General features: G+C 50.8%; 2 protein-coding genes across 5 annotated transcripts; one reads left to right on the forward strand and one right to left on the reverse strand.

Annotated features, from left to right (window-relative positions):
- Positions 1-119: 119 nt before the first annotated feature.
- Positions 120-22,149, reverse strand: LOC111860987 (uncharacterized). 3 transcript variants are annotated; one of them, XM_023845216.2, is made up of 15 exons: positions 21,956-22,149; positions 17,838-17,881; positions 7,503-7,615; positions 7,026-7,090; positions 6,821-6,942; positions 6,641-6,706; positions 5,375-5,440; positions 5,096-5,290; positions 4,316-4,409; positions 3,935-4,063; positions 3,790-3,836; positions 3,550-3,696; positions 3,259-3,459; positions 1,985-2,885; positions 120-1,749 (listed from the first exon to the last, which is right to left on the reverse strand). In XM_023845216.2, exons 1-15 carry the CDS (start codon positions 22,016-22,018, stop codon positions 562-564), a joined length of 3,441 nt encoding a protein of 1,146 aa, XP_023700984.1. In that variant the 5' UTR covers positions 22,019-22,149; the 3' UTR covers positions 120-561. The 3 variants fall into 3 exon arrangements, with proteins under 3 accessions (XP_023700984.1, XP_023700993.1, XP_023700975.1); XM_023845225.2 differs by lacking the exon at positions 21,956-22,149 and adding an exon at positions 21,359-21,516; XM_023845207.2 differs by lacking the exons at positions 17,838-17,881; positions 21,956-22,149 and adding an exon at positions 11,192-11,957.
- Positions 22,150-24,080: 1,931 nt separating this feature from the next.
- Positions 24,081-25,519, forward strand: LOC111861016 (uncharacterized). 2 transcript variants are annotated; one of them, XM_023845285.2, is made up of 4 exons: positions 24,081-24,236; positions 24,504-24,778; positions 24,889-25,206; positions 25,287-25,519. In XM_023845285.2, exons 2-4 carry the CDS (start codon positions 24,588-24,590, stop codon positions 25,411-25,413), a joined length of 636 nt encoding a protein of 211 aa, XP_023701053.1. In that variant the 5' UTR covers positions 24,081-24,236; positions 24,504-24,587; the 3' UTR covers positions 25,414-25,519. The 2 variants fall into 2 exon arrangements, with proteins under 2 accessions (XP_023701053.1, XP_023701044.1); XM_023845276.2 differs by having other exon boundaries at positions 24,595-24,778.
- The last annotated feature ends 1,315 nt before the right edge of the window (positions 25,520-26,834 follow it).

A 26,834-nucleotide genomic window follows, 5' to 3' on the forward strand; every position in this document is an offset into this window, starting at 1 on the left:
GTGACTCGCGATTTTGCACGTGCTCAAGACGCCACGGCTTTTCTGCCCCCTTGTGGCCACCGAGTGACGCGAAGTTTGCGGACTTCAAACTTAAAACTATAAATAAATATTATTCCAGATTTATTTAATTTTAGATCTTTAATAGTCACAGTGTAAGCACAATAAAAAAAGAAAAAGCTTTTAAAATAAAAATCGGAACACCTGACATTTCTGTACATTACATACATAAGACACACAAGCTATCCCTGACTGTATTAAAAAGTCCCCCATGTAAAAAAAACACATAAAACACAGAGTAAAGTGCACATTTTGAGAAACCACGCCCATTTCTGATTTTCTCTCTTTTGTAACTGCCACAGTGCAGACCTACTGGCATCTCACACATGCAGACTAAAACACACAACACACATCTGTCTGACCCACAGCAAACCTCCCCCCCCCCCCCCCACCCATCCACCAGACAGTCTAACAACCCAGGGAACGATTGTCTTAAGCGTTCCAGAAGGTGGGCCATACACTTTCACGATTACTAGAGCCATGAGGTGGGTCACATGACATGGGTCACATGGTGTTGTACACAAACACCGCTGCTCGCTTTTTGTCCGCGGCCCTCCTGGGCCGCCGCAGGGGGTGGGTCCTGCCATGTGGCAGCCGCACTGCCACGCACGCATCCTGTGCCCCGCCCCTTTCTCTGTTGGGGGGCGAATGAGGGCTGTCAGGATCAGGGTCTGGGTTCTGGGAACCTTCAGTCCTGAGAGAGACCACTGGGTCGGGCCACAGCAGCAGGACACACTGCTTCTTGGAGGCATCGTCCGGGGTGGGGTGGAGACAGGCATGCGGCGCAGGAGCCAGCGGGGGCTGTGAAGGGCTGGGAGGGGCTGGAGGAGAGCAGCGGTCCCAGTTGCTCAGGTCATTGGTGGAGAGTTCCAGGCGATCCAGTTCGGCCAGAGAGGCCGAGCGCTTCATCAAGGACGGGGGGGTCAGGCTTGCCTGCCGGATCCGGGCCTCCAGCTCCACCGCTCTCAGCTGGAGGGTGTCTGTGTCAGGCTCCGCCTCCCCTCTATCAGGCACTTCCGGGTTGGCTTTGGCCACGCCTCCTGACTCTCCAGCCTCATGCAGGAAGGCCTGCAGCTCCCGCAGTGTCTCCTGGATCTTCTTCAGGTCCTGGATGCTGCACGTCAGTCGGTCTGCCTGCCAGGGCGTCTCCTCCAATTCGCCGTCCGTGTTGGTCTCCTGCTCCGTCGCACCTGCCAAGCGCAGTGTCAGCTGAAGCGGCTCTGAGTCTAGCAGGCCATCCACGGTGACGTTGGGCTGATGGGAGGCATATAGGTCAGGGATTCCTGCACGCTGACATACAAATGCTCCATTTTTGCACCCCTTCTCCTGTGGGACAGGGACAGAGCCACTCCCCATCGCCGTGGGGGAGGTGGGCAGGCATGGCCCAGAAGGATGCAGCTCCTGCTTCAGTTTCTGCTCGAGCTGTTTGGTGGCACGGCGCACTGAACCCGACAGCAAATCAGGAGGCTGCAAGGAAGGGGAATCTGAATGTGAGGAAGGTGACTGGCATCCTGCCACCTCTGGCTCCTCCCCTTGAGGGGGGCCCCGGGGCCCCAGCTGGCTGACAGGGGACACAGTGTAGGACACAGACTCCAGTTCAGTGACAATGTGGCGAACAGAGACGCCATTCTCCTTCTGAGGTCTTGAGGGGGCAGGACTAATCTCAGAAGCAAATTCCCTGCCGTCTTCAGGCTAGGGGGCCAGGGAGGAGAAGGGGAACACAGACACAGATTAAACCTCTAACACAAGGTGACATAAAGCAGCCACAAGTGGACAACTGCGCAAGCATTATTACACACCTCAACACTAAACTTGTACTCAGACACATTCTGCAAACTCGTGTTCTCCAGCAGGTGGCACTGTCTCACAGTAACCCTCTGACTGCTAATAAAGTGGAAAGAACACGAGGGTTGCCAGTATTGCTCACCGTGCCTTGCTTCTCGGGGCCTGGCATGCCGTTGAGGTCCTCCAGCAGAGGCTGCATGTCCTGGCTGAGGCTTTTAGCATGAGCTGTCCGGGGAGATGCCTGTTCGGCTAGCAGGCAGGCCTGAGAATCCTGAGACAGGCTAAGAAACTTCTCCCGGGCACTAAAGAAGTCGATGCTATCCGTACTGAGGTGGGAGGACCCCGGGACATCGGTGAGACCTGTGTCACTGGGGTTGTTATTGTCATCACTGATCTGAGGACCCAAGAGCAAACTGCCCCCTGACGAGCCAAGAGGGCTGACTGTCATGGGCGTCCCAGCAGATGATGGGCTGCCATTCTGCTCGCCCTTAGACTGTGGTATGAGCAACTTGCTGGGTCTTATGGCTGAGGTTTGGGAAACTGCAGGCTCAGGCTCAAATGCAGGAAGAGGTTCTGAGTTTTGTTCAGGCACATATGTGGATGGCTGCGACCGACTGGCAGCCGCCATTTGCAGTTCTGAGGTTTCCAGTTTCGGCTCAACAGCAGGACCAGGGACAGGCAGAGGCAGCACTGGGTTGGGTGTCGGCGATGAGCCGCCTGTCCCGTCTTCAGGCGGACTTGCCGGAGGAAGCCATAGGGGGTCTTTCTGCCGCTCCAGTGGCGGCGAGGATGGGGTCCCCACAGATCCGCCAAAGCTGTTAGACTCGGATGAGCTGCCCGTGACAGGGGGCTCGCTCTCGTCTGCCGGCGCCACGGTCCCTGCGGCCTCCCCGGCCAGCGCCTGCAGCACGGCCATCCCCAGGAAGTGCGGCAGCGAGGGCAGAGCGTTGTTGTTGTTGCTGGGCACCCTGCGGGGGCGCTGTGGTGTCGCCGAGAGGTCGCTGTCCGAGTGGGAGCGCCACAGCTGGTTGTGCCGCTGTTTGCTGCATAATGAAAACGGGAGAAGCAAAGTCCTTTAAAGCCGGAACGGCGAGGGTGTCACTCCTCACGGCACTCCTGTACACAGCTGTCACACAGCACTTTACCAGCATCAGGGATGCAAAAAAAACCAGCCACAGCAGAGCTAAGTTACAGCGGGAAAAGCCAGAACAAAACGGAGGAAACAAAAACCCAGGAGTGGAGGCAAATATACTGTAGGGGGTGGGGCCCCACGCAACAATCCGGAGCCACTGACAGCACATGACCAGAAGCATCTGTGACATCTCTATGGAAACTGAAAGATGAGGAGAGGGAATGTGTGGGAGAGACGGAGGGAGAGAGGGATCGACAGAAAAGCGAGGCGATTAGCACCCCCACCTGGCCAGCAGGATGCCCTGGTACTCCTCCAGCTGCCGCATGAAGGAGGGGTTGGGCTTGGCCACGGCGCGGCGCTCCTTGACGTGGTGGAAGGCGCGTTCCAGGTCCCAGCCGTGCTCCTTCATGGCGTAAGCGATCACCGTGGAGGCCGAGCGGCTAACGCCCATCTTACAGTGCACCAGGCACTTGGCCCCCGCTTTCCTAAGGTGCGTACAGGAGGGTGTTAGGGGTATGACGCGTGGGGGGGGGGGGGGGGCATTGACAAGCAGGCATGTGGACAGATGGACGCACTTGGCCTTGGAGATGAACTTGTAGGTGTCATTCCAGTATTCCAGCAGGTTGGTGGCCTCCTCATCGTACACGCGGATGTTGTGGTACTCAAAGAGGCCGGGGAAGAAGTTATCAATCTCCCGAGTCACGTTCAGGATGTACCTCACTCTGTGGGGGGGAAAGGGGGGGGGTGTTTAACCGCAGCAGGTCCACATGCATAGAGGAAGAGCCACATGGTGGCGGGGGGGGCGGCTCACTAACCCACTGTTCTGAAGCTCCTCGAGATTGGAAGCGTTCCACTCGGAGCCCTGTTCAAACGGGAGAGAGGACAGCATTCATGACGGTCCCTGCAGACACCAATGAATGCTGGGGGGGGCGGGGGGGGGGAAGCGCATGGTGCAGATACCAGGTAAACGTGGTCAAAGATCTCCGTGGGGCTGTCCATCTGGCCCAGGATGACGATCATCTCGTTGTCAATGAACTCCTTAAATTCACGCAGGTTACAGACCATCTGCATCTCCAGCTCAGTGCGGATCTGGGGGGGGGGACGGGCAGGTTTAGCCAGTGGGAGAGCACATTAACTCATCATTAAAATAATGCCTGTGAATTCAGTATCTGGGCAGCAGGGGGCAGATCAGTCAATGAAGGAAAGTGGAAGTCTCAGGGAGGGGGGTTTTGAACCTGTGACTCTGCTAACCCAACCATGAGTGTGAGGAGATATGCAGCAAGGAAGAGGACAAGGCCTCGGGGAGGGGCTGGCGGGGAACAGGGGTGGAGCCAAACCCACCTCCTTGGAGGTGACATTCTCCAGGTCTTTCTGCATCATGATCTCTCTCAGCCTCATCTTGATGAGCCTCTCAGTACGTTCACGTTCCGTTGGCCTGCAGACCAGTCACACTGCCTTATCAATATATTTACATATTTACACCCTGTGCACTCCCAAACGACCACACCCCTAACCACAGTGACACTTAGATAAACACTTCCTGAGCCGAGTTACACTACTGAGACAGCTGTGTGTGAGAAAGCCACACGAGCAGGAACAAGGGAACGGCAGCATGTAGAGCACAGTAAGGTGCCCCAGCACAGTAAGGTAAGGAGCCCCAGCACGGTAAGGTAAGGTGCCCCAGCACGGTAAGGTAAGGAGCCCCAGCACGGTAAGGTAAGGAGCCCCAGCACGGTAAGGTAAGGTCCCCCAGCACGGTAAGGTAAGGTCCCCCAGCACGGTAAGGTAAGGTCCCCCCTGCACAGCTCCTAAAACACTGTCCTTCACTCCACATTCCTCCCTGTACTTCCTCTCTTCCACCCAGCCTATGATATTCCGTACAATATTCTGACAGAACTTTTCACTCCAAAGTGGGGGCCCAGAATCCATTCTGTCCCCATGTCACTCCCTGGCAGCAGGACTCGGACTTTCTCTCTAGTAAATATAACTTCAGCGCCCTACATGCCGTCTCTGACACTCTCTCTAAGAGCGACCCCCCCAACCACCTGCCCCTGCCTGTCCTCCCCCCCCATCAGTAAATCAGTGCTGCTACATTTAGACCCTCGGTGGGCGGTCACTCACACGTAGGTGAAGAGCACGGGCGAGTCGGCACGGTGCGACTGCAGGTCCTGCATGGCGTTCCACTCGTTGATGCAGGTCTGCTCCGAGGCCACGCGACTCTGGTAGTAGCTGAGCCAGGTGAGGAACAGGCTGCCTGGGTAGTAGTTGTGGCAGCGAGCCACCTCGCAGGCCTTGTGGAGGGACTGCAGCGCGGACCTGAGGACAGGGGGCATGCGGGTTCTATGAGGGCGCTGGGGAGGACGTGGGGGTAGAGGAACAGGGGCAGGGTGATAAGCTCACCACATGGCCTGCACTGATACAGGCTTGAAGATGTGGACTCTGTTGACTGTGGACACACTGAAACCCCTGTAAGAGAAAGAGGGCAGAGTGTCAGAGGCTCCGTTCCCTTCACACCTGACCTTAACGCGCGTCCTGGGTGAAGCGATCGCAAGCGGACAGCGTTAAACACGCCCTTTCACACCTGACCTTAACACGCGTCCTGGGTGAAGCGATCGCAAGCGGACAGCGTTAAACACGCCCTTTCACACCTGACCTTAACGCGCATCCTGGGTGAAGCGATCGCAAGCGGACAGCGTTAAACACGCCCTTTCACACCTGACCTTAACGCGCGTCCTGGGTGAAGCGATCGCAAGCGGACAGCGTTAAACACGCCCTTTCACACCTGACCTTAACGCGTGTCCTGGGTGAAGCGATCGCAAGCGGACAGCGTTAAACACGCCCTTTCACACCTGACGCTGTAAGGAAAAGTAGTAAAGATGTCCCAATGTTCTTGGTTGATCGTGTGAATACAGACAGTGTTAGCTATTAATGATCAGGGGGGAAGCCAGGGAGAGAATGGGGGTTCCAGTCGGCACCTCTAGGGTGATAAGGAAGATGATTGAATTACAATGATCAGAAAGTCTCCACCCTGTCCTGCCCCATCCCTGCCCCAGGTTCCTCGAAGTCCAGGGGGTCACTCTTTATATGTAGGTTGCGACAGTCCGATATGAAATCAACTTCCCAGTAGATTCAAACTTATTTTTTTGGTGATGTTGTTGTACCCAATGCAGTTTACTACACACCGGCCCATCCTGCACTGACATACATTCTGAAAAATCACGTGTTAAATACTGTTTGCACGTTTAATGCGTACGTACTTCTGGTCACACGTGGACGTCAGCCGAACAGGAAGTCCTTCAATGCGGGACACATTCACACTGTTATAAGAATGTGGCCATATGCGTCCCAGACCACCTCCAAATTTGGCTTGTGCAATCGGATCTCAGTGCGTTTTCAATGTGTTTTGGGTGCGTTCACACTGGTAATTACTGCTGTCCACTTGTGATCGGAACACCCAGGACGCATGTCAATACCAGATGTGAACAGGGCCAGGGACACAGAAAGACAATAGCAGACAGACACACTGGAAGACAGAGACAAAAACACTGGCAGACTGTCAGAGACGCAGAGACACACACACACACACACACACACACACAGTGAAATACACACTGCCACAGGTAGGCTGGCAGGCAGACAGAGAGATTGACAGGGATGATTACTTACCCGTCTCCATCCAGGTGAATTAGCGTGTCGCTCCACAGGGGCAGCACCAAGCCAATAGTACACGCGCTGTAAGACACACACAGCCGTTAGATAAGAGACACACACGCACGCAGCCTTCAGATAACACCCACATACACACTCAGCTGCCAGATAAGGCACCCCCCCCCCAGACCAGCTGACCTGTCACTGGACCTGAAGTCTATTCCCAGCACCACGCTCTCCTCGGTGTCCTGGCGGCCGTTGGTGGACACCACCACCATGTAGCGCGTGCACTGGGGGTGGGAGCTCTCCAGCCGCACCGCCTGCGGGGGGTATTATAACAGCTCATTTCTGCATGTGACCAGGCCAGCAGCGACCTCGGCAAACGCTGCGGGGGGTGACTTACCAGGCGGATGCTGTCCTCTGGACGCAGCAGAGTGAACATGGTTTGCAGGTGCTGCTGGAGGTCACCTGAGGGACCACATAAGGGGCGGTGAGAATGACATCCAATCAGAGAGCTCCTCTGGCAAGTGCCACCCACCCAATCAGAGAGCTCTTATAGTAAGCGCCACCCACCCAATTAGACAGCTCCTCAGGTATGCACCACCCAATCAGAAAGTTCCACAGGTATGCACCATCCAATCAGAAAGCATCTTAGGTAAGCGTAACCCATTCGGAAAGCTCCTCAAGTAGGCGCCATCCAGAGTGACTGTTCTTACAATCCAACTCAATGTAACACCCCTGCGAAAGCTGACTGTACACGTTCACCCTGACAGTATCCTGTACTGCTAATCTTTCTGTCATAGCTGACATGAAAATCTGCCTGAACTAAAATACCCAACAGCGGCGTACTTGTACCGCGACTAGCCGTCGGCATGGTTACCTGTGTGTTTGTTCCAGCGCTGTGTGATGTGCGACACAGAGGAAGGGGAGGAGCCATGTCCACGGGGCAGGAAGAGGGCCGCACCCTTTACGGTCAGGAAGCTCTCACTGATGCTGAGAAAAGCGGGGCGGGGGACAGTCAGAGAAAATCAGCACTCCCCCCATTCCGCCCTGCACCCCCCATCCTCACTGGCTGTTTCTGTCCCATAAAGCTGGTCCACGGAGGGTGCACACCACGATTTGCTGGGGGAGGGGCCCTATTCCACAGCCTTCTACACAGACCTGCATAACAGCACCGCCTCACTCCACAGCCAGGACCAACCCAAGGGCGAAGCTGCATCACGCGCCTCCAACACAGAGCCTGCCAGTATCCGTCCCTGTGACACATGCAGGGCCAAAGCTTACTGCTCCATATTATTTCATTCATTTGCTCCATCCATCTGCTTTTCCTGCACGTCTTGCGTATTTTTCCATTTACGCAGCCAGAGGACGTTTGGGATAAGCACCTGGCTCAAAGGTACAGCAGAAGGGCCCTTCGTGGCGCTGACCCAGAAACCTCAGTGCCTCTGGCAGCTCCTTCCACTGCGGACCGGTGCCAGCACAACCCGCCCTGAAGGTCTCCAGTCGGTCTCCTTCACCTCCCCATGCTACCAGTGGCACTGTACTGCCCGAGAATGAAAAATTGCAAAACTAACAAATAACCAGAAGAAGGGTGTCCAGCATCCTCAGCAAGGTCCACTTCTCAGAAGTCACATTCAGGAAATGAGGCAATATGAAGTGCTGCAAACCACAGCTGTCACACCCAGAGTGGGGACAGTCAACAATACCATAATCCCCTTCCCGGTGCCAAAACCCGACCCTGGCCCCCACTTCCTGTTGTCCTCTCCCCCACTTCCTGTTGTTCTATACGATCACCTAAAACTCAGAGGTCATGACTGACAGATGGTGGACGGCTAGTTTAATAAAGATGGGGTCCGGTTTAACATGACAGTATTTTGTTCTGCATTCATTTCCTGGTCTCTTTCCGAACTGTATAATTGTTTAACAATCAGCTTCAGTATGACTGCACAACAAGCAGGTGGTAAGACCCAAAGAAATGGATCCCATGACTGACACAGAAGGCCAGGTCATCCCTGGATGTAAAGGGGCAAGCAAGGTTTTTATTTTACTGACCCATTTTCAGCTCTCCAAAGCCCAGCCGTGCAAAGGCATCCCCCATCTCGAAAATCACAGTGAGCGGTCACTGACAACTGCCCCTTCTCTGGCCATCTGCTGGCTCCCATTGGTCTAAAGCAGGCAGTGACTGACAACATGTGGCCAATCCGACGCACCACAGGTTAAACTGGCATCATATACAGACGGGACTTGTTAGGGCACAGACTCAGTCATCACTATGGATGGGGCGAGACTGACTAGCAGAGACGTGGGACCTCTCTACCCCCACCTGCTCCTGCCCATATTAGTCAGCCACAGGGAAAGAAGATAAATATAGTGGAAGTAGGGCAGGTCGGGGGGGGGGGGGTGGTCACCAGAAACGAAGAGCGTGGAATTATATCGCCCTGGGAGACAACTCATGACAAACTCAAAATGGCCCAGGGGCCAACAGAGGGAGATAAATTAAACACCCAGAGGGACCCATGACCAGAACTGGCCTCTTACTGGCCAGAACCTCAGCCTACAAGGACCTCACAAGCTGCTACAGAACAAGACCCCCCCCTCCCCACTTCTGCTCATTGGTCTGGTCCAGACGCTCCTTGGCCAATCAGAGAAATATGACTATTCTCAGGAGGAGAGGGGGAATTTCCCAGGGAGATTCACGGACAAGGAAATACGGAAAGGGGTGACCTACTGGCACTTGAGAGGACACAGCAAGGCTGGACTGAGAGGCGAGCGCTTTCACAGTCCAACACAAACATGCTGCTCTCAGACTCATATGTGCCACTGTTACCGCACTGGACCAGCTTCAATCACTGGAAACAATGTTGGTTTCCGAGTAACACTTCCTGCGGCTATGCTACGTCCCGTCACAAATTACGAGGAGCGCGACTGTTCCGTATTTAGACCTTCCACCTTTCCGGAAACCTTCTCTCCACTCTGATTTTTCCCTAGAGCTTCTTCCCCTCCTTAGACTCCGGCGAGCGCTGATTCCTGCCATCCCTGCTACCCGGCATGGAGGGCTGACTTCAGGGGGAAAAAATGCTTAAGTATGTGGGAAAAAATTGGAGCGTGCTGATTTGATCTTAGCAATCTATAAAACACACTGGTAAATTCATTAGGGCCATCGGTATGCTTGGATCAGCAGGGACACACACACACAAACACACCCTTACTCAGCATCTGCGCTTGCACACCATGCAGGTTGTGCCTCAAACTTCCAGGCTGGGCCTCCAGCTCAGAGTCGAGCCGGGTAATCGCACGCGGAACTCAGACACAGGAGCGGGCTGAACGCCTCAGGCCACCAGGTGCAGTTGCCCGATGACGCAGGTCAGAGGATCCCTGGGGAGTCCACGCCCAGTTCACGTTCCATCAACCAAGTGTACGACGACCCAGGAAGTTTGCACATTTCTTACGAAAGCGACCAGGGTGGGGGCACACACCAGTGAATGGCCACAGAGCAACACCCCCGCAGAATATTCATAGAGGATTAGACTCCCCTCAGATTCTCTTGAGAAACTGAAGGTTTGTTTTACCGATTGATAGCAACACTTTAGAAAGAGCATAAATCTCATACAATCAATTCAATCATTTAATTAAGGAATGAGGCAGAGTATGGGGGGGGGGGCGGCTGAAAACCTTGCATGACATATGTTCTGGGTGCTCGTTACGGAGTGACTCATCGCCATTAAGGACCGAGCCCGGGTACAGGTCTCTGGACCAGTGTCACTGCGGGAGGAAACGTGCTGAGAGACGGCAGCGCCACACGCTGCGGAGACACTAAGCGGATCAGGGACGCGGTGATGCTGACAGCAACACCCGTGTTAATCTGCACCAGGCACTGTAAACAGCTGACCTTTAATGGTTCGTCTGCTTGAATGTTTGTGTAATACAATACGTACCTAAGTTCCTCGCGGTCTGCTTACTTAATGTCTCAAAAAAACCTTTATTTAAAAACACACGCTCAACAAAATACATCATAAGACGTCGCCAAATATTCTCCGATTTTCATTATTCTGTACAACAGATTAAAAAACTCTAACAAAGACAAAGGGGCGGGGAGCATAAGTGGATTTAGTTTAAACGGACTGACGTGCATTTCGGATGGGATGCCAGCTTCCCAGTCAGACGCCTCCCATCTCCCGGCACGCGGCCGGACTCCCACGCACGTTCTTTCCCAACAGGGAGGAAGTTCAGCTAAACGCCATCACATCCGCTGTCCGAGAAATACCACGATGATACACTTCACAGGATTTTAGCCGCATACAGTACGGGAGGGAACACGAGTCTGGGCAAAGCATCCGCAGAGAAACACACTTTGTCAGGTGCCGATAAAAACAACGCCGCATGTGCCCGTCTGTACTGTACAGCTGTTCATTTCTTCTAATCACACACGAATTAAATGCACTCTGACTTGGGTTTGTAGGCTATAGGAAAGATCTTTTAATGTTTTAAATGTAGATTCAATGTCAATAGATTTAAGCTAAGAGATTTGTTTTTGAGCGTGTGCCCGGTACTCAGAATAGAGGTACTTACATCTGGTTGATCTGGCTGTGAGACACCACCGCGTTCTCGCAGAAATACGGCATCATCTTGGCCCCGCAGCAGGAGCAGAAGGAGCCCGCCGCCGCGGAGCGCCTCGTAGCAGTCAAGCCACCCAGGGTCATGGGGCCCGGGGCCCGAGACGAGGTTCTGCTCACTCCGCACCAGTCATCTCTCATGGACCGAGGAGTGCGACTAGTCAGCAAAATGGGAGACCGGGGACGCCGGCGATCCGGTGCAAAACTCCGCCTTATATTTATATGTACAACAGTTTAAATCCCGTTGAAAAAAAGTTTCCCACTACAGTATGTATCCGATAAAGATATTCTGTATCGATCAATTGTTTTATATCCACGTTTTAAAGGCAATCCGGGTTTCTTGCCAAATAAACCACAACAACTCAAACAGAGAGAGACGAGACGAAGTCAACCGAGGTGAGAAACAGCGGATCCGACTCGACTTATCAAGAAGAAAAAAAAACGTACGTATAAACCTCGAACTATTTCCAGTTTGCTGTGTCAACATATAGTTGCCCAGGGTAGCAGTGTAAATGCCAACACGGAGGCACAGACTAAGGGCACCAAAATTAGCTATATCTTCCTTAAATAAAATAAACACGTTTACAATCAGCTGGGTAAACCGGATCGGTATTTTCCACTGGCTTCACATGCCTTCCCGGAGACAGACTGCGCCGCTTGTATCTGCTGCGTAAAGGCGAAGCGGGAGGGAGGAGCCGCAGACATGTGCTTTGGCGGGGACCCGCCTAGGGTCAAGGGGCCTGGAGAGACACGACGCCGCCGGCTCCTTTGCAGCGACGAAGGGGAAGCGCTCACAAAGTTTGAGAGTCCCTACGACGCACCCTCCGCAGCAGTGGCTCAGCTCCACTGGCTCATGTTTTATATAAAATGAACAACACGGCAGACTGAAACATGAGCTATGCACATAAAGGTTTTTTCCCTCCATGGAATGCGTAATTACCAAATGCTTATTTGCTTGCATCGTTCAATTGGCACCCAGTTTAAATCCACTCAAAGTGATAAACAGTCCCTCACACACACTCAAACACAAACCTCCCCAATATGAAATCCTGGGAGCATCGAGCAGGTATCTGAAAGCGGGTCGAAAAGTGTACCGATGTAAATTCAGCAGCAGACATCCACCAGCGTTTAGCGGGACTTAAATTCAGGATTCAAATCTATGTTAAACACTTAAAGGCCCACATTTAAGGGAAATATGGGCCGATGGCGCCAGACAGAGCAGCTCAGCGTCTGATAGGAAGCAGACTGGCTCTCGTACACAGGCACAGGATATTTACAAGGCACAAACCTGTGCATCACACCTCTAACACATTTAAAGAAAAGTATGTTACTGGTAGACTGTTTAGAACTAGTTTGGTGATTAGTTTTCCTTTCATAAAGCAGAGCAGAGATCAAAGGCACAGTCTGACGTATCACACAGGTTAACCGCAGGATTTTTATGTGATCCAGTGTACAGGCTTGCCGGGGTTCCCTCAACCCAGTGCCAGACGCACTGGCCCCAGTCCAGTCCAGACTGGATTTCCACTGGGCTCCACTTACTTCCTGGTGCTGTTGGTGGAGCACCGGAGCAGGCTTGGGACCTGGCAAAGCCAGACAGGGACACGCGTGCTGTGGGTCTGTCAGCATGAAACACTGCAGCAACACGAGTCTGGAACTGCATGTCTCTGCAGTCCAGGATCCTTGTTTTCTGACAATGTTGAGTGTGTGTGTGTGTGTGTGTGAGAGAGAGAGAGAGAGAGAGAGAGACCTACAGGATTTCTCTCCTGCGTCAGCCTAACAATAGGCCTGCCACGAGCCATCCAATCAGGAGCCACTTTGCACAGACAGCTCTGGGATTCTGCTTAACCGAGAATGGCCTCAGGCAAATGAATGTGATGAAATGACAGGAGAAGCAAGTGTGTGGACCTGCCACTGTGTGGGGAGGCGTCTTCCCAACGAGTGCGACGCGTCCCCAGCCCCGCCAGAACCCTGCAGATGAAGAGGCTCAACTTGTAAAATCGGGAGGATGTACATCGGAGGTGCTTGGTGGCCTCAAAAAGGTGACTTGTGACATTGATGGCACGGGACCAGGTCCAGCTGAAGTTCATTACTGAGCCAAAGAAATAAATAAAGAAATGGAGGATGTTCGCTCCGTTGCCCCTGGAGACCCGGCAAACACTGGCCGCCCTCCCAGACAGGCAGGCACACATTCAGCTGGTGGGATTTTACAGCGTTTCAACTCATTTAATGTGACTGGGTGCATTACTGGGGCAAATCAGGTTACGTACCTCCTATAGGCTTTAAGAGGGGGGCCCCTTTGGGAAACAGAGCCAGAAAACTCAGGGCCTTGCAGATTCAGGGGAGCTGATGCTGACATAGACAACACACACAATCAGAGCAGAAAATAGGCTTGGGCAGATGAAAAAGGGAGAAAGCAGATGAAAACAGGCAAGTGCAGATGAAAACAAGAGCAGACGAAAATGGGCGAAAGCAGACAAAAAACAGACGAAATGATACAGGTTGCTGGATGGCAGCTTTCTGACACAGAAGAGGTGTAAAACCATAACTAGATGTAGCCCTCTCTTATAGCACCAGACACCAAAGCCTGACACTCTTTGGTCACACACTCCGGTTACCAATAATGGTCAGTTAGTCTTATAACAACACACATGATCTGCTAATACTGACTACCACAGAATAAACACAGCTCGCCGCTCTCATGTTTCATCTTGACTTGCGTTTTGCATTCAGCAGTCTGTAGGAGTTTCATCACTCTCTACGTCAGTGCTTGTTGTGGTTTTTCTGCATGTATTCTCGTTTTGCAATGCCGGTAGTGTTGCAAGATTTTTGAGGGAAGGGTTGAGACACGGTGTTGTGCCTCTCAGTCCTCCCTGAGTTACCCCCAGCACACTTTCAACTTACACTGAGAGACAGCTGTTTCCCATTCTCCGGGTTGGAGGGGCGGGGGGGGGGGGGGGAGGAGGCTGGGGGGTCAAAATGTGACCACGGCCCCAAACACAATCTTGTGACAAACGCAATGAGGCCTCTGCTGGGCGGGGACACATGTCCCTGTGCACTGCCATACACAGGCAATAGTGGTGGTGCTGGGGGGGGGTGTGTGGTGGATTACAGCAACCACAAGTTTGACATGGCATCATCCGCTGGGCCACCCCCCAAACACACTGGCAGGGAAGCAACTGGAGACGAAGGAAGTGGCGAGCAAGCGAGAGGGGGACATGAATCAGAGAGAGGCAGGAGCCAGACTGCACCGCACAGGCGCACACACACCTAGCAGGGGAGAGGAGGTCTAGGCAGGAGCCAGACTGCACCGCACAGGCGCACACACACCTAGCAGGGGAGAGGAGGTCTAGGCAGGAGCCAGACTGCACCGCACAGGCGCACACACACCTAGCAGGGGAGAGGAGGTCTAGGCAGGAGCCAGACTGCACCGCACAGGCGCACACACACCTAGCAGGGGAGAGGAGGTCTAGGCAGGAGCCAGACTGCACCGCACAGGCGCACACACACCTAGCAGGGCAGAGGAGGTCTAGGCAGGAGCCAGACTGCACCGTACAGGCGCACACACACCTAGCAGGGGAGAGGAGGTCTAGGCAGGAGCCAGACTGCACCGCACAGGCGCACACACACCTAGCAGGGGAGAGGAGGTCTAGGCAGGAGCCAGACTGCACCGCACAGGCGCACACACACCTAGCAGGGCAGAGGAGGTCTAGGCAGGAGCCAGACTGCACCGCACAGGCGCACACACACCTAGCAGGGGAGAGGAGGTCTAGGCAGGAGCCAGACTGCACCATACAGGCGCACACACACCTAGCAGGGGAGAGGAGGTCTAGGCAGGAGCCAGACTGCACCGTACAGGCGCACACACACCTAGCAGGGGAGAGGAGGTCTAACCTGGATGCCAGGGGTACAGATGCAGCCAGACCGGCGGATCTGTGTGACGGCCTGTAAAACCTGCTCTGCTGGCTCCTGAATGGAATCAGAGGTCAGGCACCCAGCGTATGCGTGTGTGTGCGTGCATGTGCGTGCGTGTGTCTACGTGTGTGCACCGGGACACGGCCCTCCCTCTCCGCCCTAAATTTCGAGTGGTACATTCCATCCGTCGCGAATTCCACTCGGCCCTGTGCGGTCTGCCACGTTCTCACCGGGAGCCCGGCGGTCTGGATCGCTGCTTTCATGGAGCAGATAAGTAGAGGAGCCTGGGCAGACGACAGCCACACCGAGTGTGGGGGGGGGGCAGGGTGGTGCAGGGATTGTCATGGTAATACCAGTTTCCTAACAAGGACTTGAACTGCACAATAAAACAGGTCATACCTAAAATAAACAGCTGGTCTCACTCTACGAGTCCCCACACTCCCCCCCCCCCCAATAGATACCGGCCCCTGCCCCCATACATACACATAACACAGTTAATTTTGGTGCCATGTTACATAAGGCACAAGGTCGCCCCACTGCCAGAGACGGAGGGGTCCTGCTTCATACGCTTCACAATACTCTCACGCACATGTGTGTGCTTACTGCAGTCCAACAGGAAATGACATCACTCCTGCCCCCGAGGAATGACAGGCAGCCATCCATACCCACATGTATTACAGCTGCGTGGGGATATCCAGTAAAGTTGAGCAATAGCGAAGCACTTCTGCCACACACCCTCACGCATGATTAGATAATCTAGGTGACGCCGGAGGTGACCGACAGACACAGTGACGTTAATAACAGCCATGCCAGATACATGCAGCATTACTATAATTCCTGTTTTGCAGTCAAGAAGTTGCTTTTCCTTTTACCACTAAAACACATTTTTTGGAAAAAAAAAAAAAAGATTTTCATCGGACGCAGACTGGATACAAACAGCAACATGAGTCATGGTTGAAGATAATGCCTCTGCTATCTGCTACTGGCGCCCAGCTCCAGTGGAGAATCACACACGCACACTCAGGCACACTGCGCACTGCATTATCGCAGCTCTGGGGCAGCACAGGGGGTGTTTTTTTTTAAAGGAAAGACCAGTGACCATGAGACTTGTGCTCCACAAAAGCACGTTTTATGGTTTAGAGGTACTGTTATAGGGTGGCACAGTGCTGCAATGGTTAGTGCTGAGGTCTCACACCTCTGGGACCAGGGTTCAAGTCTCTACCATGGGTCCCTGTGTGTGGAGTTTGCATGCTCTCCCCGTGTCGGCAGGGGATTCCTCTGGGTACTCCTGGGTAATTGAAGTTACAAATTGCTTGTAGGTGTGAGTGAATGGCGTGTGAGTGTGTCCTGCGATCCTGGGTTGTTTCCTGCCTTGTGATAGGCTCCGGACCACCCCCCCCCCCCCCCCCTCAGCAAATGGAAGGATGGACAGGACCAATACAGGTGACCTGCCGATGTCAGCCTCCACTAGTCAGTTTTCCAGGACGTTCTGTTTAAATGACTGTTACTAAACAATCGTTTCTATTTGCATACAAACATTTTGCCAAGAGCACCAAATTGCGTTTGTGCTGTTTGCTCCCAGTCGTATTTCATAATGACAAGCGAATAGAGATACGCGTCGGGTGGCCCAGCCTTGCTGCGAAAATATGTAACATCAATTCGAAAACACATACCGGTGTCACATCTTGTAACCATATTCAAAGCTTGAAAACGAGTCAGTATGTTTGGATAAATGCTGGTAAAGATTCAGTGAGACACAACTTCGAGACCGCCTGCAGTATTTACTAACAATGGAAACCACAGAAAACGTATTAAACCAATTTTTATTGATTTTTAAGAATAAAGTTAAAACATGTTGAAAAGGCCATTAACGTTCATTATGGTAGATTTCCTAAGGACTTGTAAAATTGATACTAAATTTTAAACATACTGCACTTAGTGAGGAAACGTGTCGCTTCTCTATTTTCATCGGCATTAGACATTGTGATGGCAAAATACGGAGCCCCTAAGAGGTCAGCGTGGGAAAATATTTTTTGAAATAGGTTTGCAATCCCACTACACTTGCCCACTTGTATTTGTTGCAACCCAATGGGAAGGATAAGCCTAGATAATATGGACATATCCTGTAAAGTGTGCTTTAAGCATTAACCTATGGGGGACAATGTACAGCATGTAACTTTAATATTATGTGTTTTTATATGTGTTTATTAATACCTGCACTGTGTCCATTCATCACCAGTGACTTTAAGCAAGACAGCTGGGCTGTTGAAGGTGAACATTGTTAATGCTAATTAAAATATGCCGGTAAGTAAATCTGGAAAACTAGCACGTGGGACCGCAAAACTATATAAAAAATATTTTCCCACCCTGACCTCTTAGGGGCTCCGTAGCAATCAGTAAATGTGGGATCTTTAAAATTAAAAAAAAAAATCTTTACTGCCACATGCCGGTGGACGGCTCAGCAGTGGTCGACAGCACCCCCTGGCGGCCAATAATATAAGTGCATCGGATGTTCAGTCAATGTTCATTTTAATGCACAAATGCGCGGTGTACTGCTGAACATAAACCCTCTGGGAGCAATGTACTGTGCAGCTGTGTGCTGGTGCTAGAGACTCTACTATACTTTGCAACAGCTTTGCTAACGTCTTTACTGGCCCCTGGGTCAGACCGGGCTGGTGAGGAAGGCTTACCTCCGGGGCTGGGATCGGCGGTCCTCCTCGCCACTGTCAACCTCCTGGGAGGGAGAGAGAGAGAGAGAGAGAGAGAGAGAGAGAGAGAGCTGAGCTCAGAGACGTGATGTACACACACACACACACACACACACACACACACACACAACACAGACGCGCACACACACACAAACACACAGACAGACAGACGCACACACACACACAGACACGCACACACACACACACACACAGACGCGCACACACACACACAAACACACAGACAGACAGACACACATGCACAGACAAACACGCAAACAATGACAAGCCGCGTTGGCATGCTGGCTTCCTTATTGCTGACTTTAACCCCAAAGCCAGCCTCACCTCATCTCAAGGCCATATACCTCACTGAGGCTTTAAGTATCTGCTTCAGTTCCAGCCTGCAAGGCAGGTTCCTCAGCCTGTCTGACACCTGCTGCTGCACAGCCTGTGTACGCATCACTGCACTGAAGACACAGACAGACAGACAGACAGACAGACACAAAGTGCTCACAGAAAATCTTGGAACGCTTGCTTAATTCAGTAAAAATGTTGCAAATGTATTGGTTTTATAATGAAAATCATTACTTCCCTCATTTGTTTACAAATACTGTATATATCACATTACAAACATCTGGATTTTTTAAAGTAAAACATTCATTAGAAGTACTAATAAATTGAATCCCAAATTCTAGCTCTAAAAGAGGCTGTTCCAAGTTAAAAAGTTCACTGCCAGGCAATCTCAGTTGGTGCTTTTTAATTAGTAACACCTTTGCAATAACATAAAACACCAAACACTTGGGTTTAGAAGTGCTTTGGGAGCCAATGATTATAATTGCAATTAATAGCAAAATGGCAAAAACAGAACTGAATGAGTCAGTCAAAAAAAAAAAAAGTATGACGCTTAAAAGAAAATGTCTGTGTGGAAGATATGTGCAGATCCATTAAAGCATTGCTTGTCAAATTTCCAACATTATTACAGAATTAAGCAAGTATCTCAAGACTTTCTGTGAGCACTGTACATACAAACATACACAAACACACACATTTGACATACACAAACTCACAGAGTGCACACACACACACACACACACTGTACCCTCAGATTTTTGCTGAAACCTGAGGCCAGAGCAGAGCTAAACAAGCCCACTGCATTTCAACAATTAGATAAACGACTTTGGTTGTGGAACTATGCTATCTCAGAAATAAAAGTTAGCATTTTTATAATGGCAAGGAAAAGATGACTCAGGAACCACACAACCTCTCTCACTCGTGCTCCGCCTGCTTTTAATTTACACACTTTCCAATAAAATTACCTCAGACCATTACTGAAGACTGACCGAGCAAATAAACACAGACAGAAACACACCCCTCCCAAACCACTTGACCATGCTACCCGTATTCACCAAGCTATCATGCATATAGCATGTGCAAGCTGGTCACCACGGCAACCACGTCAGCGCACACTGGCTGGGGCGGGCAGCTTCCACCTAAGCCAGTGAGAGCAGAGATTCTACGTGCTACTAGGCAGATTCTGCGCTACATTGGCCCGCATCAGGAGTAAGAGAGTCTGGTCAGATGTTCAGCGTTCCTGACACAGGCTGATGGCAGGGTTTGGATGCAGCAACTCGGGGCTTCCACCTGACTTATTCAGCCTCCAGTGAACAGAGGCTGCCGGGTGAATATGGAGACGCCTGTCGCAGTCAGACACTGACTTCCGGCTATGGAGACACCGAAATGCAAGGTCAGGTCTCACAGTGATTGGAACACAGGGGCTGTATGCAGATACACCGTGACCAGTATTATGAAGATTCAAATTTTAGGTTAACGTTGAAAAGAGTTCACGGGAAATATCCAAAACACCTACTGCATTGTTAACCAAATCAGACCCACAGATTCAGCAATTCAAACTCATTATAACAAAAAATTTTAAATAAAAAGCAAATCTTTTCTCCAGGCATTTCATGAGACAGCTTGTGTCGGCTCCTTGTTAAGGTCATATGCCAGGCAGCTGGTCCTCTAAGGACCCCAAGGGGAATAAGCTCATCCACTTACATAACCTGATTCTTTTTTGGTTCATAGCTGCCGTTTGTACAACAACAGAACACTGTCTGACGTAATATTTGCAAAATTCCATGCATATTTTCAGATGGAATCCCAAACCCAGTAGAAATATGAAAAATAAGATGTAATTTCTGAGTTTGACGTCACAAATCATAATATAGGATTTATAGTGCAAGCCAAGCATGAACTTCAGCCCTTAGCTCTTTGAATTCAGTTAATCTCTTTTCATATACTTTTATAATAACATTTGTGAGCTAGCGATTTATCACCCAAGAACACGTAGAGGAGAATGGCAACAACTGTTGAGCTTTGAAAAATTGCACTATAGAAAAACATGTTTTTCTTTTCAGAGTAAAGTTGTATGTTTGCCAGACATCAGTGGAGTTTGTGGGAATCTAAGGTATGCAGGAAGATTACTGTATCCCTCACTCCATTCAGCAGCTCTTCCTGGTCCCCCAATCCTGTAGGCTACAATGTTAAACATCGGCACCCCCTCACAATACCCCCAACTCCACAGCAAGAAGGAGGATTTGAGTACAATGTACAGAGTTCAGTCAATACTTCCCCTGCCTCTGGGAAGTCCTGTTGGACAAATAAAGTTCTTCTTTCGGTTTTAAATGGCTTTCAGAATAACTAACCCCCCCCAAAAAAAAAGAAATAGAGAGAGAGGAACAAACAGGCAGCTTACTAACCAGACACCTGTGCTATTTTTTTGAAGATACGACAGGTTCAGTGCTGATGTCCTTGTCGGAACACTACAAAAATCAGTCAGTTTACTCCGAGCTGGACTGCAACATTAAACAGCTCATGCATATGAATGACGTCCCTCTATAACGTACGCCTATTCATATGCACACTACATACAGCTAAAAAATTATACTGTCTCACTTTTTTCGCCGTCACATACTTAGTAGTAGTCATTGTCAAAGTTATTCACACAAAACTCACAAAATTCACACAAAAAAACTGAGCAAAGAAAATGTTGAGGGAAAAAGGACAGCGCTGTCCCTTGTTGTCCCCTGTCCCCACACCGCGCGGATGCGGGATCCCCGTGCCCCCCCTCAAACCACAGAACAAAGGGCCAGCCGGCAGAGAAGGATGCGGGGGGCGCTGTACGTCCGATCGGCGTCGGCCAACTTCTGAAACACTTTCCCGTCCCACCCCAGCATTTTATATTTGCGTTTAAAAAGTCCGCCCTAAAGTGACAGCCGTTATAATAAAAAGAAGTTACAAAAAACCCGTGTAGGTCATATTGGGGGCTGTCATAAATATCCCTAAAGCGGACGCTCGAAAATGATAGATGGAAACGTTTCATCCGGTGGAAAAAGACAAGGAGCAGGTTTCACAGGCAGGCGGTTATATCTGCTCACCGCAGCGAGCCCGGGACCATCACTGCTGGGGAGTTTCATACAGGCAGCATGGCTGAGTGTCGCGGCACCTACCGGCTCGCGTGTGGAGGTCAGCGATGCCATAGCGGAGACATCTGGCCATCAGAATATTAAAGATGAAAGAGCAGAGCTAAGGAAAGCAGTGGCGCTACGTAAACGAAACGGGGCCGGGAAGCAAGAACGCCGGGTGCGGACTGGCGATTACCACCGGTTTCACGGCGCGCACAGATTAAACAACGTGCGGCTTAATTTACTGACGTTCACGCCCAAAATTCCAGTTCCGCTATTCGGAAAGGCATGGAAATGTACCTTCACTTTCACGTGGGTCTAAGTTCCGCGGGGTCGCCAGCTGCGCTTTCTCCACGCAGAACTACATCAGCATGAAACTGCCTCAAAGTACGGTCCGTTACAGCACATTATTCTACAACAAAATCCCTGCAGGATGCATCACTCGCAAATTTAATTACAGGAGAAATAAAAATCACATTATCACAATTTAATGTAATAATCAGCACGCATGCGCAGGCGCATAACCGTAGGACACAATTTGGCGTATGAGTGCTCCGAGGAGGCTGAAAAGCAGCAGAAAGGAACTCAAAAGACAAACAGCGAAGAAAACAGATGGTGGGGGGCCAAAGAGCGGCGACTCACCGAGACGGCGGGGCTGGAAGTGGCGCTGGGGGTGGGCGAGCGCTGTACGGTAACCAGGGCCATTCAGGGTCCGCTAGTCGGTGAGCTGGGATGAAGCCGCTGCCGCTTGCGCACTGACATAGCACCGTGCGGCTCGGCTTGGCTGCGGGCTGCTACGGCTCCTCCCGCCGCGCATGCGCATCGCCCGCCAGCTGTCAAACCCGGGCTGGCCTTAACTCTGTGTGCGCCGCCCAAGGACTGCGGACGTTATTAGGCAAATGTAAGAACACCTGGAAGACGCGTGTGTGCTTTTTACATTTACATGCCGTCAGATATTCTGCTTAATTTCCGCGAGTGACACAAAATGAAAACAATACCTGTATAAAGGCTTACCATAAACTTCTCAACAATTATATTTCATCATTTACATTTTACCCAAAGCAGAGTTTTTCCGGCTCTGTTGTTCATACTGCAATCGTGCATTTTCTTTTTCTCGGGGCTATAAGAACATCCCCCGTGTGCTCCGACTGCATGCTGTGCACATCCAGATACGGAACCAACACAGGAACATGAAAGCAGGAAAACAAAACGCAGGGCACCCTGAAGGGGATGCTAGTCCGTCACAGGGCTGGGGTATACCTTGGACGGGATGCCAGTCCGTCACAGGGCATGGGGCTGGGGTACACCCTTGACAGGATGCCCAGTGGAGAAACCCAGGGTATCCAAAGAAAATAAGCACAAACAGAGAGAGAGAGCAATCAAACCGCACACACACAGAGCAGGGGGCAGCATTCAAACTCAGAACCCTGACAGTGTGAGATCACCATCTCAGTGTGAGGTTAGTAACGTGTCCTTTATGAGGTTCTCCAATTCCACATGTGACGTATGGTATTTACAGACATCGTATTCACAAAATTCACTTTTCAACATTATTCACATTATTAGGCATTTTGGAAAAGTAAAAAAGATTGCAAACAAAAAATGTCACCTAAATGACACCAAGACATTTTTTTGTGTCCTGAACTATGTGTCCTTCAGATGTCGGTGTCTGGCCAGCTTGCGTGCGAGTGCGTGAGAACGACCCTCTCAGCACATTATCTGTTTCTGGTTCTGTAGCCGTCAGCTTGTTTCTTATCGTGCAGACTGCACAGCCGCAGAGCTGTGAAGACAGGAAGTGGGATATGGTTCAGATGTCACTTCCTGTGCAGCACGGCCTCCACTGCTGCATACTTCCTCTTTATTTGAGTGAGAAAGGGAGGAAGAAGCAAAGAAAGGCGGCCGGACACTCTACACATGAACTGTGCATGCTGCTTTACGTATTGGCATCCGTTGATGCTGTTATAATTAGTGCATTACGTCACATTATATCGTGGATGTCGATTGTCCTGACAATGAGCTGCATTGCTAAAGCAATTTAACAATAATAAACAGATAACAGTTAAATCAAAGTAACCAACAAAAAGTATTGTTAGTGAACAGTTGACAAGTAAACTCAAATACTGCAATCACCATTAACAATAGTGTTTGGATGTATGTGTGGATATAAAATGGAAACAAGAGACGGAGAGAAAACAGTTTTCCTGCATACAGGCAAATATTTCCTGATTTCCCCCAAGTCTTTTATACAATGTGTCTTTATCTCGGCTTTCTTTGCCTTCTAAATCCAAGCAAATCAGACTTTCTTGCACTGCCATCCAGTGTTTTGACTGCAAAAGCTGTAACAGAAGCCTGAGACGCTGAGGTAGGAGCATTATGTCAGAGCGCCGGTCACGCGAGCTGCCACCACCGAGCCTCTGAAAACGAGCCTCCTCCATCATTAGGCTGCGAAGCTCAGACAGCTTGCTGATTAGCCCTGATTCTACCGCTCACTCCAGGTCTCTTATGTTACCCTCCAGCATCTACACAGGGCCCATTAAGAATAAGAAATCTGTCACTAGCATTCAAATTGCCACTCTGCTTCCTCTGGGCTAAGCATTACAGTCTAGCTGTTGATAAATATCACTGCACTAGGCATCTCAGCGGCACTGCTGCGGTCTGAGATCAGGTTTCAGTTGATGTCACCCCCCCCCCCCCCCCCCGCACACACACACACACACACTGTCATGCCCGATTGTATTTACTGCTCCACACCACATAGTTAGTGGCGCCTAGCAACCAGCAGACGCCACAACACACCAGGGACAACAAGGGGTGAGGACGCCTCCGATTTTCCTGTCCTGCTGCATCCTACCGCAGAGCGAGGGATACGTCTGGAATCCAGCGTGAAGACAAACCAAGAGGATGAAGGTTTGCCAAAAGAAAGGTGAGCAAGTTGAGCGCACCGGGCTGCAAGACACATCGACGCCACGGCGACAGCGCTGGCTGCAGCTCTGCTGTTAGATGTGTCAGAACTGTCTACTGTTTGTCCATTGGCCATCCCTAGCGAGACTTTATTCCTACGCTGTGGCATTAAAAATACAGTCAACTGGCTGTCCAGCAATGTCTTATGCACAATACTAAACTTCTGGCTGTGTGTAATTACGCTTTTGCTTAGTAAGTGTATGCAAACGCTCCTGCTTATCTCTTACAGACTGATACCCAACTCATTCGTAGCCCATCTTCGAAGGCACCCCCACCCCACATCTTCCAGCTGTCAGTTTGAGAATAAATTAATATGGCAGCTCTTCACTCTAGTGGAGACCAGTGGTACTGCAGCCTGCAGCAGCCAACTGAGGGACAGCCGTCGGAGCTGAAGAGGAAGACGGAGCTCCAGGGCTGTGGCCATGGAGCCAGACCAATCAGAGAGGCCTGGGATGTGGCACTCGCACGTGATTGGCTGGATGCTGATGAGAATAAAGAGATCAGGTACTGTATATGCATTTTCAGTCCATAAAAGCTGGAAGACTATGTGAAACCCCCCACAAAGAGGTAACTGCAGCATGGAGATTCACACACACACATCTTGGGATCTTCAGGGTTTACCTGCTGAAAAACATTTTGCCAACACTGATTCCCTGCTTGGAGAAGCTTCTCAGAGAGGCAGAGGCAAGGGGGGAGGTAGCAAGAGGGAGCGCGACTGAGGAAAGCGAGGCAGCTCCCCAGCACAGCTTCAACCCTTTGAATTTCCTGGCCCATAACCTGATGAGGACCTCACCTCCTCCATGGAGCTCCTGCCAGATCATCCATCTCTGTGGCGCCCCCTATTGCCACTCGGCTGGACCCTATTACCACCTTGGTTTGGAGCTCACGGTGCAGGAGCTGCAGAGATCGATGGGTGGAGAGCGAGACGGCAGGTAGGGAACGCCGGGTCCGCTGGCGTGTGTCTGACTGTCCTGGGACTGTGCTGCCATGTCCCCATGTGTTTGGCTTTTAGTTCCAGGGTATCGCAGCTACAGCAGCAGGTGAAGGAACACAGGCTGGAGGAGCACAGTCTGCACAGAGAAGCACAGGGAACAGCTGGACCGACAGCGGGGACACCTGACAAAGAGCACCCCATGTGACATGACAGACGCCACGCTGAAGATGCCACACCCTGGAGAGGCATTTTAAAGAGGAATCTCCACACTGTTAACAGACGTCAATAAAACATAGTGTGGGTTGCACGAATACCCGTCTCAGTCTCTTCTCTGGCTGCCAGTTTATCTGGGATTTGGATTAGAGGGGATGACAGTGGGCGGGGCTTTGTGGACAGGACAGCCATGCTGAAGAATGCTGTCCCAACTGAGCCCCGTGAGCTAAAGCCACTCATCCAAAGGTTTATGCACAGCACGTGGATTTAGGCATGGAGTGGAAACTGTACCTGATGGGACTGTCACTCTGCTCCACAGTCTTATCACATCTATCTGGCTGATTATTGTTATGAACAGAACCAATCTCTGACGAGCAGGGCATCAAGGGCATTGTGGGTAATATAACCTCTGCCTTACAGAGAGGCTCCAGTAAACAAAATGTTGGATAAAAGGCAAATAGCTACATTTTGTAGATGAATTTTGATCTTCACAGCCTTCCACGAAGTCAGCTGTGTTCCAAATGAGTATTTTCTCATTTTGGGCTTCAAAATGTATGTAATCTTCAAGCATCCTAGGACATCAGATTCATCAGACGTCAACACACTATGCTTTGAAGTGTGCAGTCAGGGAAAGGCAGAGTGACCCATTGTGGCTTCCGCTCTCTCAGGGGTATGCAGAGGAAGTCACACACACTTCCAGCCCATTGTCAGCCACAATTACAAGGAAAAGCAAAGAAGCGGCAGAATACGGCACATCAAAACTTTATTATCATCCGATGAGACAAAACTGTGCTTTCTGTGATCGTCCACCATTGTTTTGTTTGGACTCAGAATGAAGGCCGTGTCCAAAGGATTACGAAAGCCTCCTTCAGTGTGTGTCTTCGGAGTTTGCCTTCCATTTGGTCACTCTTGCAAGGCAGATAGGATCTTGTAGCCCAGCAAAGCACCAAGACACTTTGGCCAAACATCTTATTTCCTTTCCAACAGTCTGGAGCTTGTTCTCATATCGGTCAGTCTCGGCTAACCCAAAAGGAAAGATACACCAGACTGACCACAAAACCAACATTCCGGGGCAGTGATCTTAATCCCAGCCATGATCTGAACTAGAAAAACAATCTACAAAAGAACCAATAAGTTTGAACAAAACTGGGGAGGGGGGGCGGATACCAAAATTCCCATAATGGAGAAATAGGCAAAGATTTCCTCCAGCAAGATCCAGAACCTCAGGATCCAAGAGCAATATTTCTCAGCATACCAATTTCCTTTCTATGGGAAAATAACAGAACATAAAACATGCAAATATTCCTGATAATAACGTGTGCACTGTAGACTGTATTGTCATTAAATATATGACTTTGTCTGGCTAGCTGCCCTCTGCAAAGCCCCTCAGATCCTGAACACCTTGCATTTTTC

The sequence above is a fragment of the Paramormyrops kingsleyae genome, chromosome 17 (genome assembly GCF_048594095.1).
Source record: "Paramormyrops kingsleyae isolate MSU_618 chromosome 17, PKINGS_0.4, whole genome shotgun sequence".
Taxonomy (NCBI): domain Eukaryota; kingdom Metazoa; phylum Chordata; class Actinopteri; order Osteoglossiformes; family Mormyridae; genus Paramormyrops; species Paramormyrops kingsleyae.

What these genes read in the sequence shown, in the direction of transcription:
- LOC111860987 (XM_023845207.2), bottom strand. Translation starts at nt 11,376, where the DNA reads ATGAGAGATGACTGGTGCGGAGTGAGCAGAACCTCGTCTCGGGCCCCG. An exon ending in GCGCTGGAACAAACACACAG is followed by an intron (nt 7,091 to 7,502) that starts GTAACCATGCCG and finishes GTGGTCCCTCAG; the next exon opens with GTGACCTCCAGCAGCACCTG. An exon ending in ATTCACCTGGATGGAGACGG is followed by an intron (nt 5,441 to 6,640) that starts GTAAGTAATCAT and finishes TTTCTCTTACAG; the next exon opens with GGGTTTCAGTGTGTCCACAG.
- LOC111861016 (XM_023845276.2), top strand. Translation starts at nt 24,215, where the DNA reads ATGAAGGTTTGCCAAAAGAAAG. An exon ending in GATGAGAATAAAGAGATCAG is followed by an intron (nt 24,779 to 24,888) that starts GTACTGTATATG and finishes TGGGATCTTCAG; the next exon opens with GGTTTACCTGCTGAAAAACA. An exon ending in GGTGGAGAGCGAGACGGCAG is followed by an intron (nt 25,207 to 25,286) that starts GTAGGGAACGCC and finishes TTTGGCTTTTAG; the next exon opens with TTCCAGGGTATCGCAGCTAC.